The following is a 15,493-nucleotide window of genomic DNA, read 5'->3' as shown; positions in this document are numbered from 1 at the left end:
CCTATACAACCCCCTATTAGAAAAGAATTGTATTTAATTTTATCTATAGTAGAAAAAAATATGTAATTTGCTCTATTAAATGGGAGATCCCTTGCCAACTGCCAGATTTTTTTGAATTATTTCAGTGCAAAAAATCAACAACAAAAGCACAGATACTGCATTACAATGTGTTTCATACATTTATGTTGACTATGGTTTAATTTTAATTATTTATGATATTTCATACTGTTCTAGCCAATATTCCATAGTATGTTGTAAAATAGCAAAGTCTTCATCTGAGACCTCAATGCACCATTTTGCTAGTGAATCTTGGCTGAGAATGGACATAGCCCATGAATTATAGAAATGCAGATCAGCAAGGTCATACTGCAGTTACTTTCCCTATCTAAGTGAAAATACAATACCGTATGATTTTCTGAATACTGTAGTTTTGTCTTAATCATGGGAGGGATGTTTGTTTATTCACATTTGGGGAAGCACTTTATATACCTCCCCTCCTGCTACTCAAATTGTATTTATGTAACATGGTAGCAATTTAGAATAGTGACAAATTTCTTTATCTAAATGGATACCAATTTTCCTCAATTATGAGAGTGAAACACAAAAAGTAAAAATTCAAAATAAGTCTGTTAAAATAAAGCTGTTTAATTTTTCTGTTTATCCCCAGTGACTACTTAGCATTAAACTCAAACCAACCAGGGATTTTTTATTTGTGAGATAATGTTTTATTGGTGGGTTGTTGTTGTTTTTTACTTTTTTTTCATGCTTTCTTTATTTCTCTTGTGTGCAATGAATAAGTCATATTCCTACTCTCTATTAGTTTCTCCATTTTCTGCATTTCCAACCACAAACATACAAAGGTTATGAGTTAGGCCCCAAAATCGTAAGATTGGCTTAAAATTTTTTTTAAAAATTTTCTTTGGTCTTGTATTTGCATTTGGAGCTTGTAGAGCTCACGTTTTCAAGTGTCTTTCTGCAACCTGGAGAACCAGAAAGTTGTGGTGGTGGTGTTTTTTCTTAAAAGAGAGCTGAGTTTCTCATATAGTAACATTACTCCAGGAGCTGGGATTTAAGAAAAACACCAGATATCATGAGTGTTGGTAACCCTGCATTCTAGGATCTCAAATGTCCTGGTAATGCCATATAGAGTTGATGATAATAATGTGCAAAAAGAAGAACAGGAGTACTTGTGGCACCTTAGAGACTAACAAATTTATTAGAGTATAAGCTTTCGTGGACTACAGCCCACTTCTTCTATATGCATCCGAAGAAGTGGGCTGTAGTCCACGAAAGCTTATGCTCTAATAAATTTGTTAGTCTCTAAGGTGCCACAAGTACTCCTGTTCTTCTTTTTGCGGATACAGACTAACACGGCTGCTACTCTGATAATAATGTGGTAACTCTCCTTCTCTTTACTCAGGGCTTTTGGGAAAACCATACAAAACTGATCACGGAGTATGGACCTGTTTGTGGGTAAGCCAGCAATACTCTTCCTTTATTCTGTTTGTTTCCTTGTTGGTTTGCAACTTAGGGTATGTCTACACTACCCACTGGATCGGCGGGCAGCGATTGATCCAGCGGGGATCGATTTATTGCGTCTAGTCTACACGCGATAAATTGACCCCCGAGCCCTCTCCCATCGACTCCTGTCCTCCACCGCGGTGAGTAGGTCTAAGTACGTCGACTTCAGCTACGTTACTCACGTAGCTGAAGTTGCGTAACTTAGATCAATTCCCCTCCCCTCCCCCCAGTGTAGACCAGGACTCAGTGACAGTGAACTAATGCCACTTTGCTCCTGAATAAAAGCATCCAGATGGAGGTTAATACACTGATGTGCATCGACTTCACACCTTTAGTTAATTCACCTTCCCTTTCTTGAGTGTCTCCATATAAACAAGTCCTAACATTGAACATACAGACAATTCTGCCTAGAACTCAGTCTTTCTCAGGCCTTTACAAAGCTACCAACCTGGTAAAATACGGGTGTTGGTAGCAGCAGCACAAAGGAAAATATATCTCTTCTCTCATGTGAACATTGAACTGATGAGGGGAGGAAGTGCCCGTAAAGTTGCTTCGGTTTACGTGCCCGTCACCTATGTGATTTTGAGTTTTCACTGTGAGACAAGGAAATGTCCACCAAAATTTAATTTAATTTAAGAAAAAAATCATGTTTGCAAAATACTGTGAATTTGAGTTAAAATCTCTCACTCCATATCTGTACAAAACTATCCATTTTAAAAATATCATGAAGTAAAAAGTAAAAATTGCACACCTCTTTCCCCTGTCCTCCAGCAGTAGTTAACCCCTCACTAGTGCTGAGGAGGGACTACACCTCAGGAACAGTACACAGGGACTTCCCTAAAGTCAATAATTTCACTTGTCTTTGACTCCCACATTGGTAGCACAAGTTTTGCATTGTTATTATAGTGCTAGAGCTGCACTTTGCCTTCCATTCGTTTCTATCCTAAGTGGAAATAATGACTTCCAGGTTCTCTCTATCCTTGGTATTTCCAATGTGCTTATTACTTTGATATATAAATACTGACCAATACTTACAAAGAAAGCATGGACTCAATAGAGACACTGGTTTTGTGTCTCATTACAACAATCTGTAACTCACTAATTCCCTTTTGTCCTATAACTGCCGAAGTCTCAATTGCCCACTTCATTATGAATGGTTTCTTGCAACATGTTTTAACTTCTTATGCTTAACAATCTGTTCCACCTTGTATGTAGCTGTGATGCTCTGATTACCTTTCCCAGACCTGATGAAGAACTCTGTGGAGATTGAAATCTTGTCTCTCTCACCAGCAGATATTTGTCCAATAAAAGATATTACTTCACCCACCTTGTCTCCCTCATATCCCGGAACCAATGTGGCTATAACAACACTGCAAACAAAGAAAGCATAAATAGTCCTGAAAGGTTTTTTTCTTCCCTGTTCCACAGAAGTTCAGAATGTGTATGTGTGTAGATTATAAATATGTTTTGGATGTTATTCCTACAGAAAGGCTTTATCAAAAAGGAGTGTTTTATAATTAATCTGAAGACAGGCAAGTTGAGGTTCAGACCTAATGGAAGTCTCACTGCTAAAAAAATACTCCACTCCCTATTTCTGACAATCTAAACCAGGGTCTTTGCAACTGTGTCATCCCACAACTATGTCTGCAGATAGCAGAGGATGAGGTGGTCTGCAAGATCATAGAACCATAGAATATTAGAGTTGGAAGAGACCTCAGGAGGTATAGTACAATCCCCTGCTCAAAGCAGGACCAACACCAACTAAATCATCCCAGCCAGGGCTTTGTCAAGCTGGGCCTTAAAAACCTCTAAGGCTGGAGATTCCACCACCTCCCTAGGTAACCCATTCCAGTGCTTCACCACCCTCCTAGTGAAATAGTGTTTCCTAATATCCAATCTAGACCTCCCCCACTGCAACTTGAGACCATTGCTCCTTGTTCTGTCATCTGCGACCACTGAGAACAGCCTAGCTCCATCCTCTTTGGAACCCCCCTTCAGGTAGTTGAAGGCTGCTATCAAATTCCCCCTTACTCTTCTCTTCTGTAGACTAAATAAGCCCAGTTCCCTCAGCCTCTCCTCATAAGTCATGTGCCCCAGCCCCCTGGTCATTTCCATTGCCCTTCGCTGGACTCTCTCCAATTTGTCCACATTCTTTCTGTAGTGGGGGCCTAAAACTGGACCCAATAGTCCAGATGTGGCCTCACCAGTGCCGAATAGAGGGGAATAAGCACTTCCCTCAAGCTGCTGGCAGTGCTCTTAGTAATGCAGTCCAATATGCCATTAGCCTTCTTGGCCACAAAGGCACACTGTTGACTCATATCCAGCTTCTTGTCCACTGTAATCCCCAGGTCCTCTTCTGCAGAACTGCTGCTTAGCCAGTCGGTCCCCAGCATGTAGCAGTGCATGGGATTCTTCCGTCCTAAGTGCAGGACTCTGCACTTATCCTTGTTGAACCTCATCACATTTCTTTTGGCCCAATTCTCTAATTTGTCTAGGTCACCCTGGACCTATCCCTACCCTCCAGCATATCTAACTCTTCCCCCCAGCTTAGTGTAATCTGTGAAGTTGCTGAGGGTGCAATCCATCCCATCGTCCAGATCATTAATAAAGATGTTGAACAAAACCGGCCCCAAGACTGACCCCTGGGGCACTCTGCTTGATACCGGCTGCCAACTAGACATCGAGCCGTTGATCACGACAGTCTAGCAAGCTTTCTATCCACCTTATAGTCCATTCATCCAATCCATACTTTTTAACTTGCTGGCAAGAATACTGTGGGAGACCGTATCAAAAGCTTTGCTAAAGTCAAGATATATCACGTCCACTGCTTTCCTCATATCCACAAAGCCAGTTATCTCATCATAGAAGACAATCAGGTTGGTCAGGCATGACTTGCCCTTGGTGAATCCATGTTGACTGTTCCTGATCATCTTCCTCTCCTCCAAGTGTTTCAAAATGGTTTCCTTGAGGACCTGCTCCATGATTTTTCCAGGGACGGTCTGTAGTTCCCCAGGTTCTCCTTCTTCCCTCTTTTAAAGATGGGCACCATATTTGCCTTTTTCCAATAGTCTGGGACCTCCCCCAATCGCCATGAGTTTTCAAAGATAATGGCCAATGGCTCTGCCATCACATCAGCCAATTCCCTCAGCACCCTTGGATGCATTAGATCTGGACCCATGGACTTGTGCATGTCCCGCTCTTCTAAATAGTCCTTAACCTGTTCTTTCACCACTGAGGGCTGCTCACCTCCTCCCCATACTATGTTTCCCAGGATAGCAGTGTGGGAGCTGACCTTTTCTGTGAAGACCGCGGCCAAAAAAGCATTGAGTACTTCGTTTTTTTCCACATCATCTGTGACTAGGTTGCCTCCCCCCTTCATTAAGGGTCCCACACTTTCCCTGATCTTTTTCTTATTGCTAACATACCTGTAGAAACTCTTCTTGTTACCCTTCACATCCCTTGCTAGCTGCAACTCCACTTGTGTTTTGGCCTTCCTGATTATACCCCTGCATGCTCGAGCAATATTTTTATACTCCTCCCTAGTCATCTGTCGAAGTTTCCACTTCTTGTAAGCTTCCTTTTTGTGTTTAAACTCACCAAAGATTTCACTGTTAAGCCAAGCTGGTCACCTGCCATATTTGCTATTCTTTCTGCACATTGGGATGGTTTGTTCCTGTGCCCTCAATAAGGCTTCTTTAAAATACAGCCAGGTCTCCTGGACTCCTTGCCCCCTCATATTAGCCTCCCAGGGGATCCTGCTCATCAGTTCCATAATGGAGTCAAAGTCTGCTTTTCTGAAGTCCAGGGTCTGTATTTTGCTACTCTCCTTTCTTCCTTTTGTGAGGATCCTGAACTCAACCATCTCATGGTCACTGCTGCCCAGGTTGTCACCCACTTCTACTTCCCCTACCAACATAAGATAGTCCATAGGGCTTTGTAGACTAGGCCAGGACTTAAAACTCAAGTTCTGAATTGGATGGGAGGAGAATGCAATTCGCAGAGCAGTGGTTGCCTTTGTTGTCTGAGGTATTTGCTGTACCAATTGCATCCTTCTTATAGCAGTCACATTCACCCCTAGGGAAAGTGTCTTGCAGAGATAAAACCAAGAGGAATGATATCATGGCTGTCAGTGGCTAGATCCTCGTTTGAGAGGAAATGATATAGTGTCCTGGCCAGCCAGAAATAGAAAAAGATGTTCATTACCACTGTGGCAATTTGCATTTGTTTGTGGTAGTAATGGACTGAGCATGATTCTGAGGCTTCATATTATTCCAAAGATCTGTAGTCTTATGCCGTTAAACAATGGTGATGATAGAGCACTGGCATTAGTTCCTCAGTATGTTTTCCCTATTCTTATTAGTATCACATCTGTTTTTAATTTGTTGATCTAGAGCTCTCTGCTTTTCACTCATCGGCTTACCCGTTCCTTCAGGCATTGGTGATGGCAGAACAGTGTCAGTAGAAAAATGAACTGGTGGCACATGAATCACACTCTCCCTGAGTGGTCTCTTGTAGCTGTTGGAGGATGAGAGAAAGCACTAAGCCTTGTTAGACTGCACATAAGATAATACGTAGGTATATATCCTGTCTCTCTGGGGTCTGGCTGATAGGAATGAGTGGATCCAGCACACTGCTGCCCTGTTTAATCCTGCAAAGTCTTGTATGTGTGTCTTCAGCTCTGTCTGACTAACGGTGCTGAAGGCTGCAGAGACATCTAGCACTAGTAGCACAGAGGTTTCTTTCCTATCTGTAATGGTTCTCAGGATATCCAGGACTGAGTGTCACCTTGTTACCACCTCCACCCCATCTCCAGCATGAAGGAGTCTTGCCTGTGCTTAACTGGGTATCAGCTCCCTGACACCACCAGCCAATTAGCCACCTAAGCACTCTTTTCTGGGCTATGCCTTCCCTTACTTTGCCTTGCAGGTTAACAATAAGTACACCCCAGTCCCTGAGTCCCTTTGAAGCATTCCCTTGTAGTGTTCAGTCCCTTATCCACTGAATACTCACAGAAATACCTGGTCTGCTGTCCCCAAAGGAAGAATGTACACACCAGCTTCAATGACTGAAATCAGGATCAGCACCTTGCTTAGTATCACATCACTGAGATACATTTATAGTGCAAACCAGAATAAGTTTATTAACAAAGATTCAAGAGTCAAGTGATAATGAGTGAGCATATTGGAAACAAATGGTTACATATCAAACAAAACCATAAAACACTTTCTAGATACTACATTTAACTAACAGGTTAATCTTTACCTCCATAGTCCTCTGCAGCATTTCAACCAAGGTTGGCTAAGATCCTGTTTTCATGAATGTAAATGCACTGTCAATTTACTTCGTGGATGTAGAATAAGGCAGTGTTTTCTTTGCCTTCTGCTTATAGCCTCAAAATTCATTCTCTGTAGCCAGAGTCAGTATAACCATCCGTGGTTTGTTTTTCCTGTGTGCAGCTGTCTTGTTGACTTCACATCTCTTTGATAATGTAAATGGTATCCATTAGGTTAGCTTACAATGTTTACTTAACATCCCAACAGAAAGACAGGTGAACAAACACCTCTTGTGTGACAGAAGACCTATTTCTCCATCTAAGAACATATTTTCTGTGTGTGTGTGTGTGTGTGTGTGTGTGTGTGTGTGTGTGTGTATGTATATATATATATATATATAAATAACTTTTTACATAGTACCTGTACATACATTTGACAACAATATTAAGGACCAGTGTGGCCCGGCTTTCACTTAAGATTTCACATGACATTCAACAAAGACAAATGTAAGGTGCAACACTTAGGGAAGAAAAATGAAATGCATAAATATAGAATGTGGGATAACTCTCAGGAAGAACTTCCTAACTGTAAGAACAGTAGGACAGTGGAATAGACCTCCTAGGAAGGTTGTGGAAGCTCCTTCACTGGAGGTTTTCAAAAGGAGGCTGGATACCCATCTGTCTTGGATGGTTTAGACACAACAAATCCTGCATCTTGGCAGGGGGTTAGACTAGATGACCCTTGTGGTCCCTTCTAAACCTGTGATTGTATGATTCTTTGGTGAATCGGAATGCACATTCCAGAATCAGGACATTCCTGAGACTCCCTTGCCAGTTGTCATTAAGGGGTTCTTGGTCACACTGTACAAGGCCAGGAGAAGGTTGTTCAATAGCAGGAAAGTTTCTGGGCTGTGTCCTAGAGAGAAACCTGATTTGTCAGGGATCCAGGAGTTTGGCAGAGAATAAATGCTACTCTTGAAATCTCCCAGGAAAAGGAATTTGCAGGACACTGTTACCAGGCTTGATGTAAGCTCAATTAGTGGTTCTAGGAAAATGTTTGGGCCCCTGGTGGCTGCCTTTGTGTGTGTATATGTGAGTGTGTATCATGTATTATTATGATCTACCCAATGCATGAAACTCCTTCCTCATCCCTGCAGATTCTTCTATTTGAGTCTTACAGTTCTTGTGAATACAGGTAACAAATATTATGTGGCAGCTGTGCATGTATGACCAGAATCAAGGCATTTGACCTGATGGCCTTGGAGAAGACCTGGCATTTTGCTCTTTTCAGATTGAAAACAGCTTCCCAATAAGCATGAAGAGCAATGATCTGTATTTTCACAGCGGTGAAGTGTGTTGAATACAGATCTTTGGAACGGAAGCCTTTATTCTCCCCTGCCCCCCTCCTAAGGTCACTTGAATAGTCTGAATGATACCATCACAACTGTTTTCTTTCGTGTGTGAATTGGTTTCCTTGACAACAGGATGTCAAATCAACTTTTCAGCTTTAATCAAGTCAAAACAATATATCCCTTCCATTCCAAACAGCTTCAAGTCGTAGGGAATTGTTTCAAGCAATGTTTTCTAGGTCACAATACCACATATATATAAATATATATATTTGCTCCTGTGTGCAGAACCAAAGGAGAGGTGATGTCATTGTTCCTTTACAGAGAGAGACAATGCAAATAACCTCCAGTGGTGAATGTGTGTTGTGAAATTCCCAGGGCTGGCCTTACGATGAGGCGAACTGAGGCGGCCGCCTCAGGTGCCAGACTGAGGGGGCACCACTAGGACCCAGAGTGTAGAAAATTGTGTCTGCTGCTGGTGCATATGTATTCTCTCTGCTCTAGATGCACAGAGATGGTGGAGTGCTGTGCTGGAGGAAGCTGGGCACAGGAGACATAACAGGTAGCCAGGAGAAAAGGTGAGAGGGAATAACAGAAAGCAGCAGGAGCTGCAGGGAGAGAGAGGAGGAGGAGCCTCTTATGTATCTCTCTAGCACCCCCAGGAGCCTGGACTGATTAACACCAGCTTCTCAGGGAGCTTCCTGTTTCCTGCTGCTTCCCTGAACCCACTTGAGGAGAACAGGCAGTCAACTGAAGTAGTAGGAGCCAGTTAGGCCCTTAAGACGCTGATATTTTCCCTCACTCAGGCTCTGCTACCAGTCTGCTTATTTGTCCCCTTCAACTGAGTGTTGAGAGCCACTATAGCTGGCACAGAACAGCAGTCATGAGTGAAAGAAGAAAATGCCCCTCTGGGGCAGCATTCAGAAAAAGAAAGAAAGCAAAAGAAGCTTTTCTATCTAAGCAGGAAGGAGCTTTCCTGAGATACATAGACACAAATGTTCACGGTGAGCCTTCCGGCCCCAGTGAAGATGTGGCTGGTGAGGAGATGCTTGATCTTCCAGTTAGTCAGAGTACAGGTGACCTGGCAGCTACTGCAGCATCCATATCTCCATCTCAAATGGATATAACCATGCACATTCCTGAAGAAAAGTGTAGATCAGAGAAGAGTGTGGTGGAGGCGCAAGAAACAGCTGCTGCTGAGTTTAGTTCCTTAAGTCTAGATGATCCAGGACTGTGGACCCACTTGAGCAGTAGCCTGAGTGACTTCCTTGTACTGCATGGGCCACAGCAAGTGAAAAACTTCATGTTCCCCAAAGACAATGAAAATAAAAGTTTCCATCCAACACATTATTGGCATGAAATCCCCAATGATGACAAAGTGGAGAGACCACGGCTTATGTATTCAAAAACCCAGAATGCTGCATACTGTTTTTGTTGCAAACTCTTCCAGTTTAATGTTCCAGCCACATTGGGTTCTACAGGAACAAAGGACTGGAAAAATCTGGCTAGAAAGCTGGCATGCCATGAGAAGGCAGCAAATCACCAGAGAGCATTCCATAGGTGGAAAGAGCTTGAGATGAGACTAAGGTTAAAGGCCACTATAGATGATCGGAATCAAGAGAAGATTGCATCAGAATCTCTTTACTGACAAAATGTTCTGAAAAGGCTCATTGCCATTGTGAGAAAGCTTGCTACCCAAAACCTAGCACTGCGTGGCACTTCAGATCACCTGTTTGTGCCAAACAATGGAAACTTCCTTCAAATTGTGGAGCTGATGGCTGAGTTTGATGCTGTACTCAAGGAGCATCAAAGAAAAGTCACCACTCAAGAAATGTACACACACCACTACCTTGGAAAAACAATTCAAAATGAGATCATACAGTTACTGGCAACAAAAGTCAAACAGAAGATTGTGGCAGATCTGAAGTCAGCAAGATATTGCCCTGCTCTCCATGTGTCAGTATATAATGCCTGCATCTGTAACTTTCATTCTATGCATCTGAAGAAGTGAGGTTTTTACCCACGAAAGCTTATGCCTATATAAATCTGTCTTTAAGGTGCCACCAGACTTCAAGATATTACTCTGTTATTCTGGCCTGCACACCTGACATCAGCCATACGGAACAAATGACTTTAATGGTGCGTTTTGTAACAACAGAACCTAGTGAAAATGTCCCTGCAATGGTGACTGTCAGAGAGCATTTTCTAGAATTTATTGACATTGATGATACTACAGGAGCTGGTATGACAAATGTCCTTCTTAAAAAGTTGGAAGATACGGGAATTGTGATAGCTGACATGAGAGGTCAGGGCTACGATAATGGTGCAAACATGAGAGAAAAGAACAGAGGAGTGCAGACACGGTTCCGAGAGTTAAATCCTCGAGCTTTTTTGTCCCATGCAGTTCTCATTCATTGAATTTGGTAGTCAGTGATGCAGCATCAGCTTTTAGTGAGGCTGCTGAATTTTTTAATGTAATTCAAAGCATCTATGTATTTTTCTCTGCATCAACTCATTGATGGCAAATTTTGAAGCAACATCTGGGAACATCTCTCTGACACTGAAACCACTGAGTGCCACACGATGGGAAAGTTGACTGAAGGCGATAAAGCCTATCAAACACCAAATTGGGAAGATAGATGATGCCATAGTTGCCATTATGGAGGATAATGCGATGACAGGAACTGTTCATGGAAGAACAGTGGCAGAGGGAAATGGAATCACCAGAAACACATAACTTCAAATTTCTGTGTGGCTTAGGGTTGTGGCATGACATACTGTTTGAAATAAATGTTGTAAGCCAGAGACTCCAAGGTGTTGACCTTGATATATGTGGAGCAATGGAACAACTGGAGAAAGCAAAGTCATACTTACAGTCTTACCGGTCAGATGAGGGATTTCAAAACATACTGAAGTGTGTACAGAAGTTGGCAGAGGAACTTCACACTGAAGCTATTTTCCCACCCATTCAAGAATACAAGAGTCACTGAAGAAGAAGACATTTTGATTACGAGGCACAGGATAATCCTATAAGAGACCCCAAACAACAATTCAAAGTTGAATTCTTTAACCAGGTGCTAGATTGTGCAATATAGTCAGTTGAAGAACGTTTCATGCAGCTCAAGGAACACAGAAGTATATTTGGGATGTTGAATGATATTCCAAAACTCCTCACTATACCTGAAGAAGACCTACACCAGCAATGCAGGGCACTAGAGACAGTGTTGACACATGATGACATGCGCGATATTGATGCGAGTGATTTAGGTGATGAACTGAAAGCCCTTTCAAGATAAATTTCAGCAGGATCAACTCCAAAGGCTGTTCTGGAATAATATGTGCACAAATAAGATGACCACCCTCTTTCCAAATGTTTTTGTTGCTCTGCTCATACTTCTAACACTTCCTGTAGCAGTTGCCAGTGGAGAACGCAGTTTCTCCAAGCTGAAGTTAATAAAAACACATCTACGCTCCACAATGACATAGGAGAGGCTGGTCGGCCTTGCAACCTTCTCAGTAGAGCATGAGCTGGCCCAGACTGTGGACCTTCAGGAAGCAGTTTAAATCTTTGCAACCAAGACGACACGGAAAGCACCACTTTGATTATTCAAACAGATAAAAATGCCAGTGTTTACTATGCAGACAAAAAAAGTTACATTTGCTGTTCAGGCGTTTGAAAGTTAAGTGTTACTTAAAATTTTTGAACAAGGCATTTTAAGTTGTTAGTTCTCCTTTATTGGGGTAGGTAGCAGAGCAGTACCATGAGAGGAGTAGAACAGGAAGAAAGCAGAATTGAGACCTTTCAAAGTTTTGGTCCCAGTGAGGGGACATGGGGGCGTCATTTGAGCTCCCCACCTCAGGTGCCAAAATGTTGTGGGCTGGTCTTAGAAGCTCCTGTCTATTTTCATACAGGGAGGTTCCAGAATGGACACCAAAGGGAAAACAAACTACTCTTGGATTCAGTACACAAGGAGAGATGCAATGTTCTAGTTCCATTGAAATGAATGGATTCATGCTACCCACTTCAGTTTGAAGAGCTAGAATCACCAAATAAAGTGGCTGTTCATGTGTGTATGATTCAGTTTGATTCTGAAATACCACCTACAAAGATGCTTATAATAAATGTGCTGATTTTTCATGCAAAAACAATGACAAAAATTCTATTTAGAAAAAACATTATTTATGTTGTTCCCCTTCTTCTTACTAGCAAAATAGGATCTTGGTTTCTGTGGGATTTATTGTGTTCTGTAGCTTATTCCTTAGATTAACCCCCAGTTTCTAAGTCCATTACTTATTTCCCTTGCATCCAATTGTCCCATTTCAATTCAAAGATATGACTTCTGGTGGGAAAGAGGTGGCACGAAACAAAGAGCCTTAGTGGATGAAGAGAAGTATGGGAAAAATATTATACAGAATCAGAAATGTGTCTAGTACAGTGGTTTTCAAACTTTTTTAGCTGAGCCCCCCCCCCCCCCTTTGATTTTACAATTTTCGGTTGCACCTCCCCCCCCCAATCCAGACAAAAAGAGGTGAGTCGGGGTGGAGGTGGCGCCCCCTTTCAGAGTTCCATCATGGGTGGCTGAGGTCTAAGCCACCTGGCATCGCCGCTTACCCCCCGAATGTTCCTCCTCGCCCCCTCCCCTGGAGGGTGCACCCCACTGTTTGAAAACCTCCGGTCTAGTAGAATGTTACCAGGTCTTTAGAGGCTATGACTTAATCCTATTTTACACATGCACTCCATGTGCATTTGATTGGCCATCATGGTTGCATCGTCATTATCTATGTGGCGCCATAGGTGCACATTGGTGGTGCACAGTAGGAGAGCTGGGTCAAAATAACTAATAGATTTCCTGTCCTGAAGAACATAGCATGGAAAAGTACAGAAAAATACAATACAATATTAGAATGACAGGTGGTAGATACAACTGGAATGAGTCACCTACTAGGACTTGAGCCTCCAGTAAACTCCATGTGGGCACAAGGGTCCAGTCAGAATGAAGGACTTACCATGAAGGTTGTAAAGCATTTTTGCAGCAGAATGCACTGTAATTCATGGTTGCAGTGTTCTTTCTTGATATGCCTCGAGCATGGAACAGCTCCCAATTATTGTAGGCCAACCCCAATTCCTTCTCCTCCGTCAATACAATCCTGAACACCTACCTGCTTTGTGAACCCTAGCAACTACACATCCTTCTTTGCTCACACCCTTGTGTGCCATGACATTGTGAGCTCTTTGGGGCAAGGCTTTTGTTCTTTATTTAGCACATTTTAGCTGTTTTTTAGGCTCCTGCTGAACACTTCTGGCTCTGTATAAATAATCAAGAGCTTTAGCACCAATGATGTGATGTGCAACACAATGTTGTTCATAATCCTGTTTTGTTGTTTGTTATAAACTTATTATGAGCAAGTTATCCATCTTCAGCAAAGCACCTGCAGCAAACTCTGCTGAGCCTAGGACATAAGCCTTTTGGTGCCAGCACAGTACTACAAAATGAGTTCCCAGGGTATGGAACAAAGCTAGGGGTATCTGCATTGATACTTGAAGCAACTGGGTCATATCTTTGATGTGAACTGATCTACATTTTCTTATAAAACATAATTATTTTATAATTAGTAACTTATACAAATTTTAATGACATGTCCTGGAAGTAAAACAACAGGCTGGATGTTCTTAAGGAATTTATAGAAATACATGACATCTGATCTGTCTAAAAAAAGACATTATTCATATCTTGTCATTTAGGGGGCTGGATGGCTCAAAGAATTAGCAGTAGAATATGGAGTCAGTCAGTAAGCTGAAATGTAGCTAAGGCTGCATATGATTGTAATTTATACAGTCAGCTAACAGCTTTTGAGCAGTCTAAGCAGAATGAATTAATGCTTTCTTAGTGGCTGTCCACACCAAACATGCCATTACAAATGGCACTAGTTGGCTTTGTTAGCCATTTTTGTAGGTAGACCAAGGATCAAATTGTTGTAGACACTGAACTCTCATTCCAGGGAACTCGTGGTCCCTCTGCATCAGGGATGAGGTATGCTGGTGACTTATTGTGAGGAAGGCTTGTGTGGCTACTGCTTATGCTATACCTATTCTGTGGATAAACAGGGGATATACATTTTCAGGGCTGTCGATCTGGAACTGTGCACAGAAATTATCCTCCCTCCCCTTCCCCAGAGTACCACAATAAAATGTTGGTCCCATTCAATAGAGCCAAGATTTCACCCCCACTGAACAGTTTTAGGCATCATCATGTAGTTAGTTTACCCACAGAAATAGTGTATTTACTGTCATTTAATTTTACAAGATTGTTTTTATACCTGTTTCTATGGCAATGCCTTATTCTTCCTCACCTGGAAAGAGTAATCCCAAAGTAGGTGTTTCACCATTATTTCTGATGATCAATGCAAACAAATCACAGTTTTCTGAAATAGCCTTATCTTGTGTGATTTTTTCCCCCCCTCCTTTTCCGCCGGTGGTTTTAATGGACTCCCTGGCTATCCTGTGGGCCTCCTATTATTTTTAAACAAGTCATTTACCATATTTCATCTAGAGAAAGACATGGCTTGGCAAGAATGGAGAGGGGAAAAAAATCAGGCTTTCTATTTTTGATATACAGCCTTCTTAATCTCTGGTTCACATTTTCCCTGCTAAGGTTTGTTTTCTTAGCCTCCCTTAGGCTGGATTTCCACATTTTAAAAAGGATTATTTGCTTTTTGGCCTGCATAAAATCTTTTACCATTCTGTCACTTTTTTGCTCTGTTTTGTTGCTTCCTTCTTGCATTGCGATAAGATCCTTTAACTCTACAGGTATGTACACTACACGCTCTATGGCAGCACTGCAGTGTAGACACTACAGCGGCAGAAGGGGTTCTTTCATCTCTATAGTGAATCCACCCACTCAAGAGGCAGTAAATCATGTTGACTGAAGAATTCTACTGTTGACCTTGCTGCACCTATGGTGTGGGTTAGGTCAACCTAACTACATCGCACAGGGTGTGAAAATTGTCACAACCCTGAGCAATGTAGCTAGGTCGACTTGAGTTGTAGGTGTAGACCAAGCCTAGGGTGTTCTTAATCAGTTCTAGACCTACTTCTGTGGATTGCAAGTATCTAACTTTTCCCTTTAGACAGTTGTAACTTTGGGCCATATTCAGCAAAGTCCTTGAAGACGTGCCTAACCTGAAGAACATGAGTAGTCCCACTAAAGTCAATGGGGCAACTCAAAAGCTTTGAGTGAGGCAGATGCTTTAAGTATCTGGCTGAATCAGGGCCATCAAAGGGACAACTTAACAATTGCTTTTCTATCTGAAAAATGTGTAACTACTACAGGTATAAGTAAACACCTAGTGC

At 42.1% G+C, this 15,493-nt stretch overlaps 1 protein-coding gene across 10 annotated transcripts in view; it reads left to right on the top strand.

Annotated features, from left to right (window-relative positions):
- Positions 1-15,493, top strand: part of TBXAS1 (thromboxane A synthase 1) — a 340,570-nt gene that overhangs the window by 119,446 nt on the left and 205,631 nt on the right. For all 10 annotated transcript variants that reach the window (XM_008171140.4, XM_042851580.2, XM_065565466.1 and 7 more), the window contains one exon: positions 1,421-1,473. In XM_008171140.4, the coding sequence (XP_008169362.2) occupies positions 1,421-1,473 (53 nt within the window). The remainder of the gene's footprint in view (positions 1-1,420; positions 1,474-15,493) is intronic.

Source organism: Chrysemys picta, chromosome 1 (genome assembly GCF_011386835.1).
Source record: "Chrysemys picta bellii isolate R12L10 chromosome 1, ASM1138683v2, whole genome shotgun sequence".
In the NCBI taxonomy this organism is placed as follows: domain Eukaryota; kingdom Metazoa; phylum Chordata; order Testudines; family Emydidae; genus Chrysemys; species Chrysemys picta.
The sequence above is the reverse complement of the archived record's forward strand: the minus strand, read 5'-3'. Positions and strand labels throughout refer to the sequence as shown.